We start from the raw sequence: 16,066 nt of genomic DNA, 5'->3' as shown, positions 1-16,066 counted from the left end.
TGCTTGACATAGTCAACAAACATTGGTCATGGTGAGCAAGCAATTTCAAACTTCATAAGACACTCATCGAACTCTTGCTTAGAAGGACAATCCACCAAACTCTCCCAAGCTTCCATGACATAATCCCATGCATATTTTTTACCAACCAAGATTTTACATTTTGTCCTCACATTCTTATCAATATGAAATCGACACAATAAATTGGTAGACTCAGGAAAAACAATTTTCACTGCACTCATCAATGTTAGATCTCTGTCGGTAACAATAACTTCAAGGAGTGCATCACATATGAGAAAAATACCTAAAAAATGTTCTAGAGCCCAAACAACATTATTTAAACATTCTCCCTCATAATAGGCAAAAGCAACAAAAAATGTCATCCCTGTTAGTGTCACACCAACAATGTCAGGTAATGACAGCCAGTACCTATTTGTTTTGTAGGTACTATCTATAAAAAATACCAAATTATAGGCATTAGATAAAATAGAGCATGGAAAGTAATGAAAAACAGAAAAAGTGACCATACAACTTTTCTAAATTATTCTAATGGATCCCCTCAAATGATCCAAGGTATGAGCCTAAGGTAAATTCATATCCACAAAATTGCCAAAAAGTTGACAGGATATTTTATCAACAGTTCCAAGACCATAATGATCAAATCTACAAACATCTGTAGAAGGGCAAGAAATATAATTGGGGTTTGAAATAACTAAAACGTATGAACAAACTATGCTTCTTTTTCTTTTGGTCCATTGGACAGACTAAGCTTCTGATTGTATTTGTCTGCCGGCTTGAATAGCTCCTTGCAGGGACTCCACAGCACCTTCATAGTTCAAGAAGCCCATAAACCAAAATTCATGATTGTCGACAGAGATCACCTGGATGTACTTTTCAGCAGGATTGGATGTGTTAGATGAAGGATTCACTGATTTTAGCTCGAGCAATGGGATGACTACCTACTCGCATCATAATAAGCCATATCAAAGACAAAAATAACACTTGGATACAATATCGTTCAAGATCAGACAACTTAGGCAAGAGAACATCACAAGGAGGGAAAAAAAAACCTGAATAAAAGTGGAGACAGCAAAGTATGAATTAAAAGATTCACAAAGAAAAGAATGGTATTTAAGTAGCTATTTTGCAGATAAGGATTGCAGATTGGAATTTTGAGTGTCATGAAAAGCAAAACTAAAGCTGACATTGCAATAATATTTGTGTATTTCAAGCAAAAGATAATTATTTATTGTTTAATTCAAGTCTCACGCTTGAGTTGGCCATTTGTTATTTATTAGTGTATTTTAAGCAAAAGATAATTGTTTATTGTTTAATTAAGTCTCACACTTGAGCTGGCCACATGCTTTGCATAGATCATTATTGTCCACAATAAAGAGCTAACAAGAATAAAAATAGTTGACATGGATATATTATAGCTGATAAGGTTTTGAGGACTTGAGGTGGTTCATAGTTATTCTGGAAAAGATGATTGAAGATAGTAGAAGAGCCAAAAGAAGATTCCTCTTAATCAGGAGAGTGACCCACTCTGAAAGAAGCTAGTCATTTTCAAGAATTTGGGATTGAGGGGATATTTTTAGTTGACCACTGCACCAATTATCAGAAATCTCTGAAATAATCTAAGTAGGACTCCTCTACGTTAAATAATATCTGTATCAACCTCAATTCTATATATAATATTTTACGCCTGACCAATGACCACAATATGATGATGAAATACAATACCAGTTCCACATTTACAGAGCTTTGGGAAAATAATTGAGAAATGATACACATACACTAGCAGCTTGTAGGCATACACCACTGAGCCAGCAAAGATTACATCCTTGTACAAATTTTAAAGATAAGTACTGACTTAAAACCAACAGACAATTTAGAGAATGGAGTAAAACTTCTCTCTGGGATCAAATTAACTTCATTTTAATAGTAAACCAAACTAAACTGCATACAAGCATAAGTTTTGGCTATGAAAAAGAGAGAAGTGAATAGAGGATGAAAAATATAATGAGGGAAATTTTGATTTATCCTCTTTGGTATGATCTATTTCCTTATTAATTCTCAGATTTAAGATTTTGCCTTTAAGTGGGTTTTACTATCCAGCTAAACTTTCATTTTTTATAGCAAAAAGCTTGTGGACCTTAGAAGGCACATGTGAAAACTATGTGGCTGAAATTTCTGGAAATAATCATCAGGGTTATTATTTTATAGACAAGGAAGATAAAGTATATTCTCAAATTTTCTCAACATGATTTAAGAACAATGCACACCTCAAATGAATTAAAAACCACACCAGTTGCACACCCAAAGTTGCTCCAAAAGCAAAAACAGAACCATTATGAACACAAGTGACTGTGCCAAGGAAAAAATTCTCATGTATTTTGACAATATAATACAGTGAAACTCATTTATTATTACATAGATCTCCGAGAAACAGTTAAGTCTTTTCAGCAACCCAATATTAAATTGTAAAATTGCAATGCATGCCAACAAGTAAAAAACTAAATGACCGTCTTCATCATAACAATTTCACGAGGTAATGCTTCACAAAATTTGACAAAAACAAAGTATACATTCATAAGCCAGTTATATAGACTAAATTTTAGTCGAAAAATAGTATTCATGTCATGCTGATACTTTCCCTTTTCTATGTTATAGAATTGAATTTGCTGTAAACTATCTCCTATTTAGGGAGAATATCATCTATTTAGGATCTGTGTATGTTCTAATTTATTTGTATGGTTGACCTATTAATTAGTTTCCTTATTTACATAATTTCTTAATAGTAGTTATAAATATTTTATACAATTGATCATGCTGAGGCTATTTTCCTCAAGCTATTCAGTTCACGATTTGCCCATCTCAAGATGGTATTATAGCAATGAAAATCAGGTATAGAAAGAGAATAAGGAGGTGACTGATTACTAGACACATGGTTGGAGTCACTAGAATAGAGAATTCAACAAAATGGACTGAGTATTACTAATATACAAACTGTAGGATCACCCATATGAGTTTGTTGTGGGGGGGGTAGTCAAGCTTAGCTTGTAAGTTGAAACAGACTCTTTATGATTTAAAACAGTCTCCTAGAGCCAGATTCAGAAAATCTGGTATGGTGGTATTGTTGTGCAGGAAGTTGTTATCACTCATTGCAAAGCTGATCATTCAGTTTTCTACCGACAAATTTCAATTGGCTTAACTGTTTATCTGGTAGTTCATGTGGATGATATAAATAGGTAAGGATCTCGATTGAAGAAACACCTGTTTAGTCATTTCCAAATCAAAGATTTATATGGTTCACCTATTGATAGGCAATCCATTCTGAGATATAGGGTCTTTGGTTGTAATCTTGTACTACCTCCGGACTGAAATATAAGCAAAAAAATTCAATGTGTATGGAACTAACATATAAGCAAATTTTAACTAACTCTTATTTAATGATAGTATCTCCAAAAGACCCTTCATTTAATTAGAGTTTTATTTCCAACAACCTTTTCTTTTTTTGTCTTATGCAATTAATGTAAAGGGTACTTTAGGAAATGAATTAACTTTTTTTATTGAGATTATCAAAATTAAATGATGTTAACTAATTTTCTTGATGGGTGAGTTATTTTTTGTTTCTTTATATTTCAGTCTGGAGGGAGTATCTCGGAAGCAAAAATGTGGTTCCATGGTCCAATGTAGATGATGACTATCAGCCCAGGGCAATGGTTACTAATGAACTTGTATGGGTAAAACAATTACTTTATGAGTTAAAGTTTGAAGTGTCGATAAGATGAAATTGTGTTGTGATAATCAAGATGCCCTTCACATTGCATCAAACATGATCTTTCATGAAAAAACCAAGAATATAGAAATTGTTTGTCACTTTATTAGAGAAAAATGTTCTCTACAAGGAAACTACCATTGAGTTTGTTAACTCTAGTTATCAGCTCTAGATATCCTTACAAAGTCTCTTCGGGGTCCTTGAATTTCAGTTCCATAGTAAAAAGCTTGGTGCATATGATTTGTATGCTCCAACTTGAGAGGAGTGTTGGAAAGTTTCTTATTTGGGGAGGAGAATATAATCTATTTAGGAGCTGTATTCTGATTTATTTGTATAGTTGTCATATTACTTAGTTTCCTAACATTGATGATTGCAAATTTTGTATCTAGCAATTCAGTCCATCTAAATAGAATATGTACCTTGTAATAGCTCCATTCTGTTTGGTTGTCATTTTTATACGAAATAGGATTGTCACTAGAATATGCAATCTTTGCAGTGGATACATACAAAACTCCCATTACTGGACCAGCAGACGTGGATAGATAACATGCATAAGAATTCAGAAGCCTCTCCTCTGGAACTGTCTCAAATGTATTCAGGAAAATCTTCTCATATCCACCTTCTGCCAGGACCTTTGTTCCCTGGGCAATTCTCCCCATAGCAGCTTCAGCAAAGCTAGGGCTTGTTTTCACTTAAGCACAATGTAACAAAAGAAGTATATTTCAATTATGTAATGTAGAAGACTCATTGTCATCAACAAAGATGCAAGGGGCAAAAATAACAAGACACAGAAAATCCATCAACTCATCAAGTACACTGATTAATAAAACATAAAGAGTAAATCGATACAGCTCAATGGTCAATACAACCACTGGTTGGCATGATGATGTGGAAACCAAGGAAATGTTTGATAAGTTATACCACATCAGGAAAAACAGCCTCTAAGGTATATGTCACACACAACAAGGGTTAGTTTGATACATCCTGTTGACAAAACAACTCAAAAAAGATAATAAAGTCCACGTGAGACATAAAAGAAAAGAGAAATGCTAGCAATACACTCTCTAACACACTCTTTTGATCACACACTCTTATTAATTAAAATTTATTGAAAATGACAAAATTTGTGGGTTTCAAACCAAATTTTAACCGATTGGAGAGTGTGTTTGAAAAAGTGTGTTAGAGAACATGTTCGTGGAGCGTACTCCTCGTAAGAAAATACAGAATGGATCACATTATCTCACATGCAACTATTTTATCCCACATAAACGTGTGATCACATCTTCTTAAAGGGACCCCAGGAAATGAACAAATTTCTGGCAGATACATAATAATCCAATTCACACTTAAATCTATACAACTCTAACACCAGTTTCCTTAATAAAAAAATTTCTATTAGATTCCCGATATTTGATCAATCAAAAGCCAGCACTAGCATCATTATTCCATGTGCACCCAATTGAGAATTAAGAACGCAAAAACGACAAAAAAAATTAAAAAAAGATAGAAAACTTACAGTGCTGCCACGTGTTTCCAGCGAGACTCTCAGCCTTCTTAGTAGCCTCCGCGGCCTTCCTGCCCCATCTTCCCAGCACATTGCGAACGGTCACCACCGTCTCTGGTCACAAACAAAACGGAAATACGCATCCACGCGCATGCAAAGGAAAAATAAAATTACAAAATAAAAAAAAATACTGACCCATGAACGTTGGGGGAGGTTGGGAGAAGGAAGAAGAAGAGGAAAAGTATGGATTGGAGCGCGATTCGCAAGGGGAAGAGGTGAACGTGGATTCAGTAACCAATTCGGGGCTCCAGTGCACCGATTTTTTGGTGCTACTGGACGACGATGCGGTGTGTTCCTTGGGGGCCTGGGATTCCGATCCCGATCCGTTCGGGACGGTGGTGGTGGTGGTGGAGAAGCCGTTCGGGACGTGCGATTCAGTCACTGTTTCGGGCTTAGGGGGTTGTTCCATTTTGGATTTGGAGTTAGGATTGTGAAACAGAATTTTGGGGGCGAAGAGGAAGGGATGGGAACGACGAGAGAGTCGTAATTTTGCTTGAATGGGTTCGCTTTTTTTAGCGCGCGGACCTTGGAGGGGCGCTTTTCTTCCATGATCTTTGAACCTTTCGATGTCGTAGGGTGTTGCTAGTAATTTACGCCTCCTTCTTCCTTTTCTTTTCCCCTTTTTTTATTTTTATTATTTTAAGATTTAATTATACTTTTAATTCCTCTAACTTATCTATTTCTTTTATTTTAGTCTTCCTAGTTTTTTTAAAGGTCCTTCAATTTTATTTTTTGGTCATTAGTTCTTGTTTTTAATAGCTATGGATGTGGCTAATAGTTGCTAACGACTATAAGTGTCATGTTAGTAAATGATTCAATAAATGTTATCTTAGCAAAAAAATGGCACATTACAAGTGTCATGTTGAGTTATCAAAATGCGTTGGTAGGGTTGGATCTAACCTCTCATGACAAATGATGATAAAAAGCTAGCTCAACCAGGTCCAAATCTCTCATAGGCCATGTTTTTTTGGCTCGGTCAGGCTGAATTGACCTTTTATTTTCTTAAAGTTATACTTGTTTTAAAAAGAAAGATAAAAATAAATGTCAAGCCAAATAGGTTACTTAATAGCATTTGAACCAAATATTTATAGCCCAAGCAATACCTTTAGGCTCGATAAACCAGGTCAAATAAGCCTAATCCTTTTTAGACCAAAATTTTTATAACCTGACTTGCCTTGGCTCGGCAAGCCATTGGAGTTGAGACAATTTTGATAGCTCTAGCTCTAGTTCCATGTCAGTAGGGACTAAAATTTTTAAAAATATATATAAAAACTAAAAAGAAAAAAACCTGCAAAGACTAACAAAATAATTTACAAGAACTATAAATAAAACAGTGAAATATTTGCAAGACAAAAAAATCAATCATAAATTAAATATTAAAATAAAATAAATCCTTAAATACATAATAAACTTATCTAAAAAGCTTAATGAGATTGACATTTTGGGTTGAAAAAAAGTTAAAAATTGATCTTAAATTTGTCTTAGTTTAAAATTACAAAAGTTTTGCTGGATGTATTTTTTTTTTTTTGTTACAAACTAATTTTTAAGGTCTAATTTGTAACATCCCAACTTTTAGAACATTTTTTTTATAGAATTAATTTTGAAAAGATAGAGAAAATTTTGAAATTCTATTGTATCTCATTGAAATTAGAGTTTTGAGAGTTATTTAATCATTATTTCTAATAATTATAATTATTTCTCGAGCATAGCATCAAAGAACTCAAAAAATTGGTTGGTAATTACATCTCCATTTTTATACTTTTGAGGTTGACATGAGAAAGAAATTTATATAACAATAAAATGATATATATATATATATATATATATATATATATATATATCATAATTCCAAGCTCAAAAAATCTTGACAAAAATTATCAAAATACCCCTAGTTGTTTACAAAAGCATATCAATATTGATTTGATTTAAAACATGATGAAATTGACCATGTTAGTTCATTTTTGGATTAGATACATAAAAATATGTTTCATAGAAGTTTGAAAAATTATAGAGCTAAAATGAAATTATTACGAATTTTGGGACAAAAATACTTAAATAATTATTAAAAATTCAAAATTGTGAAAAATTAATTTTAATTCATAATAATTATTTATAATAATAATAATAATAATAATAATAATATAAGGTCTCCAAAAATAAATTCATTTGATATAAAAACTAAAAAAGTCAAGTTTTAGCACATAAATCGATCCTTGTAACCTTTGAATAGAGGCCTTGAGGAGCATAGACATGAGAAGATGAACCTCTGTTGGAGACATAGAGACCTTGTAACCTTTGCATAAATCGATTTTCAAAATGGAGTTGAGTAGCACGTCCCCTTCTTGCTCCCTTATTAAACACATGCCAAAATGTTAATTATATTAAATTGGGATTAAGTACACATTACATAAACAACATTTTTTATATGTCATTACATAAGCAAATGACAACATTTTTCTTTCTCTAAACCATTTACATACACACACACACACACTAATTTGATTTTTTTTATCTCTTCCAAATCTCCCAACCCCCATAATTCTCAACACCTTTCATCTTCAGCCTTCAAACAAGCTTCTTCCTCTCACCCAAAGAACATTGTTACAACCACAAAGCTTCCCTTCCCTCTCTTGATTGGCATGTGGAGAAGGTATAAGTGGGGGAGTGCGATTTGACTTCATTTTATCTTTTCTACATGTTGATGGTGGCGGTTTCACTGCCAAGATTCTTGATTTGTTTTGTTCATGGTGTATTTGTGTTGGTGGTTGCATGTTGTCTTGTGAAATTGATTTTTTTCATTTGGGATGTTAAAAAATTGAAAGAAAACTTTGTCCATATTTCATCCTAATTTAATGATTTAATCTTAGGCTTATCTTTGATTCCTAAGCATATATGTGTTCTATCTTTTTTCTAGACCAAGTATTGTTTTTCCCTTCACAATTTTAAATATTTCTCAAAGGCCAAAGCTCAAAAAGTTATGAAACTAGTGGCTAGAACTTCATATGAGTGTTGGGTACAACATACTAAATTTGCAATAGATTATGAAAATGATTGCTTAGGAAAATTTACCTTTTTCCAAACCTATGTAAAACTAAAATTTTGGGTGGGTCAATAGAAAAACATTAATTTTTATTATTTTTATGTTTAAGTTTTTCTTGGTTTAAAAATTTAGCTTAAACTACATGCACAGAGGCATCATACAAAAAAATTCATAATTTTTCAAGATAAGTTGAAAGGATTGGCCAACTAATACTTTGGTTTTCATAAAATACTTGAAATAATAGTGAACTCTATTATAAAGTTGGGTTACAAATACATAATTGTAGTCAGTTTAGCTTTTAAAGTGCAATATATACGCCTTTTCAGTAGTTTTAGTATAGTTATTAATTATTCACTGTTAAACTATCAATCTATAGTGTAATTTTTGCTTTCAAAAAACTTGACGCGTCATAATTTCATACCCGTAGTTAAAATCAACTTCATGATTCTATTCAAATAATTTTATCAAACTACTATCAAGGTATGTCTATCTCTCTCTGTGTGAAAAAAGGAAGAGGGGAGCGCGTGAATTGTGTGTATACGGGTACTGAGTAAAGACATTTAAACTATATCTATATAGTGATTATTTTTTTCTAAAAACATCACAGATCACGCCTCATATATCTGTATATATGTATATATATATATGTGTATGTGTGTGTATATATATATATCTCTCTCTATATATATATATATAGATATATATATATATATATATATATATATATATATCTCTATATATATATATATATATATATATATATATATATATATATATATATATATATATATATATATATATATATATATATATATATATATATATATATATATATATATATATATATATATATAATTTACCAAATCAAATATGTCTCAATCTTCAAAATACAAGTCTAATTTGATGTTTTTTTCTATAGATCATGAAACCTCTAAATTTTGTCACTGATATTCATCTTTAGTGCCATATTTTCTACCTTTTGAGTGGTCAGGTCATGCTGCTCAAGAAAAATAAAATAAGTTACATACCACAAGTGTACTTTATCCTTGTAGGGAACAGAAAGCACACAGATTGAATAACTAAATATAATAATCATACTTGCAAGTTGCAAAATCACCTAAATATATTTATAAGGGGCATAACCCAAGTTACCAATTCCTATACATAATACTGTTGTCATCATAGCCTAAAATTTTTAAAAGTCACTCAGATACAATTGTCTTATTTTACAAAAAAAGATATCACAATAGAAAATAAAAAACATAGGGAGTATGTTTGAAATAACAACAAACAAAATAACCTTAACGATAATTTGCCATCATCTAATTAGAATAATATGTCATAGTCCTGATTCAAAACATGTAGGTGTAAGAATCTAAATTCTGATTGAAATGTTTAAATAGTGTGAGAAACTTACTCTTAAGCTTACTTTAGTCATACCTGTCAAGAACAATTACTTATATAATGAAATATAGTGCAAAGTCTTGTTTTTCGGATAAACTTTGAAATATATAATAGAGATTATTGGTCAAATATAACAGTAAGCCAATGACAAAGATGACCACAACCTATAGAAGTTGAAAGAAATATTAAAAACATTGATTTGGTGGATAGTAAAATGATAAAAGTGAGTGCAATAAATCAAAATATTATACTTGTTGCTCCCAAAATGCAAAAAATTGTTGTTATCCAAAATTCTGCATCACAAAAAGCAATATGGTTAATATTATATTGGGAAATAAAGCTTATAAGTAATATATAAGTTGTTACACAGTGACCATAAGTTTTGTAAAACCTCCTTATAAACAACATTGGTGGTTGTTTTTTAGCCTTTTCCTTCTTTGTCATGTATCAAAATCTCAAAACATTGTTTACTCTACACTCTAAAAAATGCTACATATAATTAGCCATGACTAAAGACTGGTCTAGGGAAATACAAGTCAATACTTTACAATGGTTGACCTTGAGATTTGTTAATGGTCATGATATATGAAATAATCAAAGGAAATTGTCTCCTCACAAGCTTAAAAGGCCATGATGATTGGGAAGGAGATAATGACATTTGAGGAATGTAAATTAAATTTTCAATGTTTTTCCATAGATGATCTTTGCTTTGATGACATGATTTGTCAGTCTTGTGACTATTAATCTAGTACCATTGCAAAGACCTTCAAATTGGTCTAGATTCCTCAACAACATTATTGGTGAGTCAGTCTTTAACTTGATTCTATGATTTAAAAGCCCAGATGTATTTAATGTGTTAAGGAATTCAAAAGTAATTGCCTTCAGTGGTGCACTATCAATTGCATCTGACATGTCAAAAGAATCTAAGCCTATATATTCTCTCTCATTACCAAGTATCAATGATAGAACATAATCGTTGATCTGGTCAACAATGTCAATATTTGATGACAATATAGCTCAAGATTTCAAGAAAGCCTCATTTTTGTATTGTTGAACTAAGTTTGAATATGTGCTTTCCACTATGGCACAAATGAGATCACTAAAGTCAACAATTAGAAACTCATAAGGAATTTCTATTTCTACATGTCCATTATTTGGCTTGACTAGTTTTTTATCACCCACAAGTAATAACCATTCTGAAAATTATCTAAGCTCTTCCACATTTAGTGCAAGAAATCTTCAATTTGCAAGAGAATCAAGTTTTGCAATAGTTATGATTTCTTCATAATTGCATGGCCCCTTAGCAGCAAAAAACATCATTCTTAAATAAAACAACTCACTAGTGGTTTTAGGCATCCAATTCAACCTCCCAATAATGTAATCTTATTTTCTTGGTTGCCAACATCTTTTTCTAGGTATGCAATTTTTTACTTACACAAATTATGCATAGATAAAACTTTTATCTTCACTGTATATTTTGTTTGATTGCAACTAGGATGTAAACATTGATTCCCTTACACTTGACTTAGAAAGCAAGGAATCCATATATTCATCATCATTAAAAAAGAATAGATTGCATATTTGGAAGATGAGAGTGTAATGTCTCAACAATTGATGTCCTTCCCTGAATTGGAAAAGAAAAAAAAATCTCCAACAAGCCTCACATGGTGAAATGTATTTACATTCCAAATACTATTTGACTTTATCAATGCACTATATCTCTTGTCCATCTTTAACTTGTTTGAGAATAATGACAACTATTATCTATCATATTCCTTATTGATATACTTTAATAAGTATTTGATAGAAGTATATTAATTGCACCATTCAATGTTAAGATGTGCTTGGTACTTCAACAAAACCTTTAGATTATAAGGGACAACATGATTGTCAAGAAATACACCATTTTTCTCAATGGCATTAGCATTATCTTTTCTCTTGTATAAAGGATAACCGTCTTGATCCAAAATAGATAATGGCTATAGTTTTTAGGATAATACGTAGAACATTTATTATTTTTCATGCATGGTGATGTCTTGTTAGCTGAGCCACAAGGACCATGGATCATGTGGTTCTTTACATACTCATATAAATTTATATATTGATTTTGATCCGGTATCTTAGATGAAATGATTTTGTCAATATCCTCAAGAGTTGGGTACTTGCTTGATGTATGTTAAAAGATAAGGATGTGTACATGAAACAAACATCTTTTTTGAAACTCAATTATGTATACATTTGTTAAGGAGAAGAAAAGAAAGTTAATATATATATATATATATATATATATATGTGGAGTATGAATGAATAGATTAAATAATATTCATAATTAAATAAACAATATAGTTAACTTACATGCAAGAACTTTGCCAAATATTTATTTCTTCTTCAAATCTGTTTGAAGTTGATCAAGCTTTAATTTAAAAATTCTTGATACTATGTTAGGGAAATCTTGTGCTTACAAATTAGTTGGCCTTGACAACCTCTCAATTTTTGGCCAACACGGATTACATGTAAAAGTCAAGAACAAATCAAGGAATCTAACATAACGGTAAATTGCCATCTCATAAAAGTACAATTTGTCCATGTATCTTCTTCCTCCTGCAAAGGTAGATGGTAAGATGATACATTTTCCTAGATTTGATGGTTGAGATTGATTTTGATAATGGCATTTTTGCAATCTACTATACTTATCCACTCTCAACTGCTTTTGATGAGTTTTGATATAAAAAATCTTTCAGACTCCATCACGGTGTAACCATTAACCACATATTGCTAAAAAAAAAATTGTGATCTTAACAATGTTTGTGCTTCATGTTTTCTAGTTTGGAGTCTAAAGCTTAAAAACTCTTTGATGGTAACTCTATTTCTTTTTCTACTTTGAGACTTATTTGTATCTTCATGTTGCACATCGTGACTGTATTCATCTTCACCATAGGAAAATAAAAATGGGTATCCCAAATTAAAGTAGCTTGCATGCAACTCATTGATTCTCTATAGTTTGCCACTATGTGTCTAAAGTATCATATCTCTACACATTTGATCATCAGTATCACCAACAATTAGAGCAACTACTTCAAAAATAATGGGTAAGTTATATATTTTGTCATCATTGTTTCTATTAGAAATCAATTTCAATTTTAGATCACATAAAGTAATATGATCAAAATTTTCCTTAGCCATTTTGAAAGATTTAGCAAATGCATTGTACTCATTAAACATGTTTTTTATTTGAACCACAATTTGTGGATTAGGATGACTTTCAGATCTATATAGAAATTTTTAAAATAGTATAAGTGGCATAATAATATATAGGAATTTATTAAAACACATGTTATAGGTGATAAATAAAATGATAAATATGAATATGAATTTTTCACCTTAAGCATCCAAGCATATTTTGAATCTCATTTTTTTGTATCATAGATATAAAGTTGCACAAACTTTGGAGTATGACCAGGCATACACAACAAACTACCAATTAGGTGACATGATTGACTTTGTATTCTAAAAGAAGGTGGTCTTCTGCATACCATTATTAAATGATTTATCCAACTTTGTTCCTGGTGACTTGAAGCATATTCCAAATCTCTTTTGCACTTTTGCACCTTGCAATATGAAAGAATTCATCGAAAGATAAACCAGAAGTTAAAATGTTTTTAGCTTTTTGATCATCTTGCACTTTCCTTTTCTCATCATCTCTCATTTCATCTCATTCTTTAGGTATTAATTCACCATTTACTTCTTTAGTAGGAATGAAAGGACCTTTAATGATGGCATTCCATGGGGATCAATTGATTGAATAAAGATTTTCATTCTCTTTTGCCAAAAAGAAAAATGTTCACCCTTAAACAAAGAAGGTCGATCCAAAGATGCACCCTCTTTGAAAGTGATTTGTTTTGATCCCATTGTTTTAGAAAAACTGTGATCTTGAGTAACTTTCAAGGCTTAGCTTTGATACCAATTGAAAAAGATGATGGAACTCAATAGACCAAGAGGGGGGGTGAATTGGTTTTGAAAAAAAATTACCTTTTAAAAATAGATTTACAAGAATAAACTTTTGTATGGATCGTATCACAAACACATATATGAATTGAACGTAATCAATACTTAATCAATCCTTCCTTAAACATGATCTTTCATTAACATCCTTTCTTTCACAAATATAAAAGTTGAAACTATATGAATAACTTGATTAATACTTAAACATGATCCTTCAATAACATGATGTAGCTCCATGTGGAGCTTGTAGGCCTTGGATCTTCTTCATCAATAGAGTCATTTGCTTCTTGAAGATCATGGCAGCGGAATGGAGAAGGAAGAAAGATGATTGGAAATGCCACTTCAAGGAGAAGATGAGTCAAGAAGAAGCTCACCACCATTGGAAGCCATGGATAAGAGTTTGAAGGTAGGAGAAGATGAGTACAGGGAGAGGGAGAGAAGAGGCACAAAATTTTGTGCCTCTAATGAGGTCTGAACTTTGAAGTGTAATTCTCAAATGATCAAAGTTGAAAAAAATGCACATACATGACCTCTATTTATAGCCTGAGTGTTACACAAAATTGGAGGAAAATTTGAATTTTTATTCAAATTTCACTTGAATTTGAAATTGAATTTGTGGAGCCAAATTTTGGGACCAAAATTTCACTAATTATGATTAGTGAATTTTAGCTATGGTTCAGCCCACTAATCCAAAATCAAGTCCAAGATTCTCCACTAAGTGTGCTTAGGTGTCATGAGACATGTAATATGATGTGACAATGGGGTGTAGCAAGCAAATGTTCACCTCCCCCTCTAAAATTTAATTGGATAGAGCTTCTCCCAATTCAATTAAATTTATATCCCAACACACATATCAAATTTTCACGTAATGCATGTGAAATTACAAAACTACCACTAATACAAAACTAGTCTAGGTGACCTAAAATACAAGGGCTGAAAAATCCTATATTTCTAGGGTACCCTACCTACAATATGGAGCCCTAAATACAAGGTGCAAAAATAATGAAACCTTAATCTAATATGTACAAAGATAAGTGGGCTCATACTTAGCCCATGGGCCTGAAATCTATCATAAGGCTCATGAGAATCCTAGGGCCTTCTCTTGCATCTTTGGCCTAATCTTCTTGAAGTCTTCTATCCAATGCCCTTGGGGGTAGGATTGCATCATTCCCCCCCCCCCCCTTGAAAAGGATTTGACCTCAAATCCAGAGGTTCTTGAAACTCTGGGCTTCTTCCCTCAACACCTATAAAGAGAATATATATATATATATATATATATATATATATATATATATATATATATATATATATATATATATATATATATATATATTAGTGGTGTTTGGTATGTTGGAGTAAGGTAAGGTCTGAAAACCCATTTCATGGGCATCTTCCCATGAGGGAACATGGTTCCTCACCAACTCAATGAGTGGTGCTACAAGTATAGAAAAATATGGGACAAACCTTTTGTAAAAGTTTGTTAAGTCATGGAAGCCCCAAATTTTCCTTATACTTGGTGGAGTGGGCCACTCAGAAATGACCTTTATTCTCTTAGGGTTTGTGGGAACCCTTTGATCACTATATAAAAAATTAAGGAAAGTAATGCAATAAAACATACCTTTTTCTGTATTTTCATGTTGATTATTCCTATCAAAAAGTACGACAAACCTAAAGTGTCCCATATGAGCCCCTAAGTTTGTATTGAAAATAAGAACAAACCTACCTAATGAGTCTCTATGTATTTGAATCATGAAGATGTTGGATGCATGGGTGATTTTACAAAAGAGGGTTGCACCACTCAACACATTCATCATACCACCTATCATAGGGATTCAATGCTTCATAATACTTATTTTGGGCACCAACAAAGCACAAGGAGTTAAGCTCTTACGAATCAAAACCTCATCCAACAACTCCTTTACTTGAGGAATAACCTCAAGCTCAAGAGGTATGACAGTGCTAAGGGATGTTTCCCTTGATAGGAGAAGATAGAAAGATTGTTTAAGAAAGAGTGCTCTTTTGATATCACCTTTTGTTGCAAAATGATTTTCCTTCTTATCAATCTTCTTGGAGGAATCATTTTCCTTTTTTTCCTTTCCCTTGTCCTTTGAAGACAAGGCCTTACTATCCTTCTTTTTCTTTTGTTTTTCTTCCTCATCCCTCTTATCTTTCATAGTTAGTTGATCTTTGGCCACCTGTGAAGGTGTTTGAGGATGCAACACAAATTTAGTGCCAAAATGGGTGAGGGTAATCTCATTAGTTAGGCCATTGTAAATGA

The 16,066-nt window shown here is 32.0% G+C and overlaps 1 protein-coding gene across 1 annotated transcript; it reads right to left on the bottom strand.

Moving 5' to 3' along the window:
* Positions 1–498: 498 nt before the first annotated feature.
* On the bottom strand, positions 499–6,015 carry LOC100793162 (GLABRA2 expression modulator). The gene is made up of 4 exons (XM_003551186.5): positions 5,478–6,015; positions 5,295–5,396; positions 4,198–4,469; positions 499–956 (listed from the first exon to the last, which is right to left on the bottom strand). The coding sequence occupies exons 1-4, from the start codon at positions 5,749–5,751 to the stop codon at positions 762–764; spliced, it is 843 nt and encodes a 280-aa protein (XP_003551234.1). The 5' UTR covers positions 5,752–6,015; the 3' UTR covers positions 499–761.
* Positions 6,016–16,066: the final 10,051 nt, after the last annotated feature.

This window comes from Glycine max, chromosome 18, assembly GCF_000004515.6.
Source record: "Glycine max cultivar Williams 82 chromosome 18, Glycine_max_v4.0, whole genome shotgun sequence".
In the NCBI taxonomy this organism is placed as follows: Eukaryota; Viridiplantae; Streptophyta; class Magnoliopsida; order Fabales; family Fabaceae; genus Glycine; species Glycine max.
Note: the sequence above shows the minus strand (reverse complement) of the source record. Positions and strands in the feature narration are given on the sequence as shown.

What these genes read in the sequence shown, in the direction of transcription:
- LOC100793162 (XM_003551186.5), bottom strand. Translation starts at nt 5,751, where the DNA reads ATGGAACAACCCCCTAAGCCCGAAACAGTGACTGAATCGCACGTCCCG. An exon ending in ACCTCCCCCAACGTTCATGG is followed by an intron (nt 5,397 to 5,477) that starts GTCAGTATTTTT and finishes GTTTGTGACCAG; the next exon opens with AGACGGTGGTGACCGTTCGC. An exon ending in CAGAATGGAGCTATTACAAG is followed by an intron (nt 957 to 4,197) that starts GTACATATTCTA and finishes TGATGCGAGTAG; the next exon opens with GTAGTCATCCCATTGCTCGA.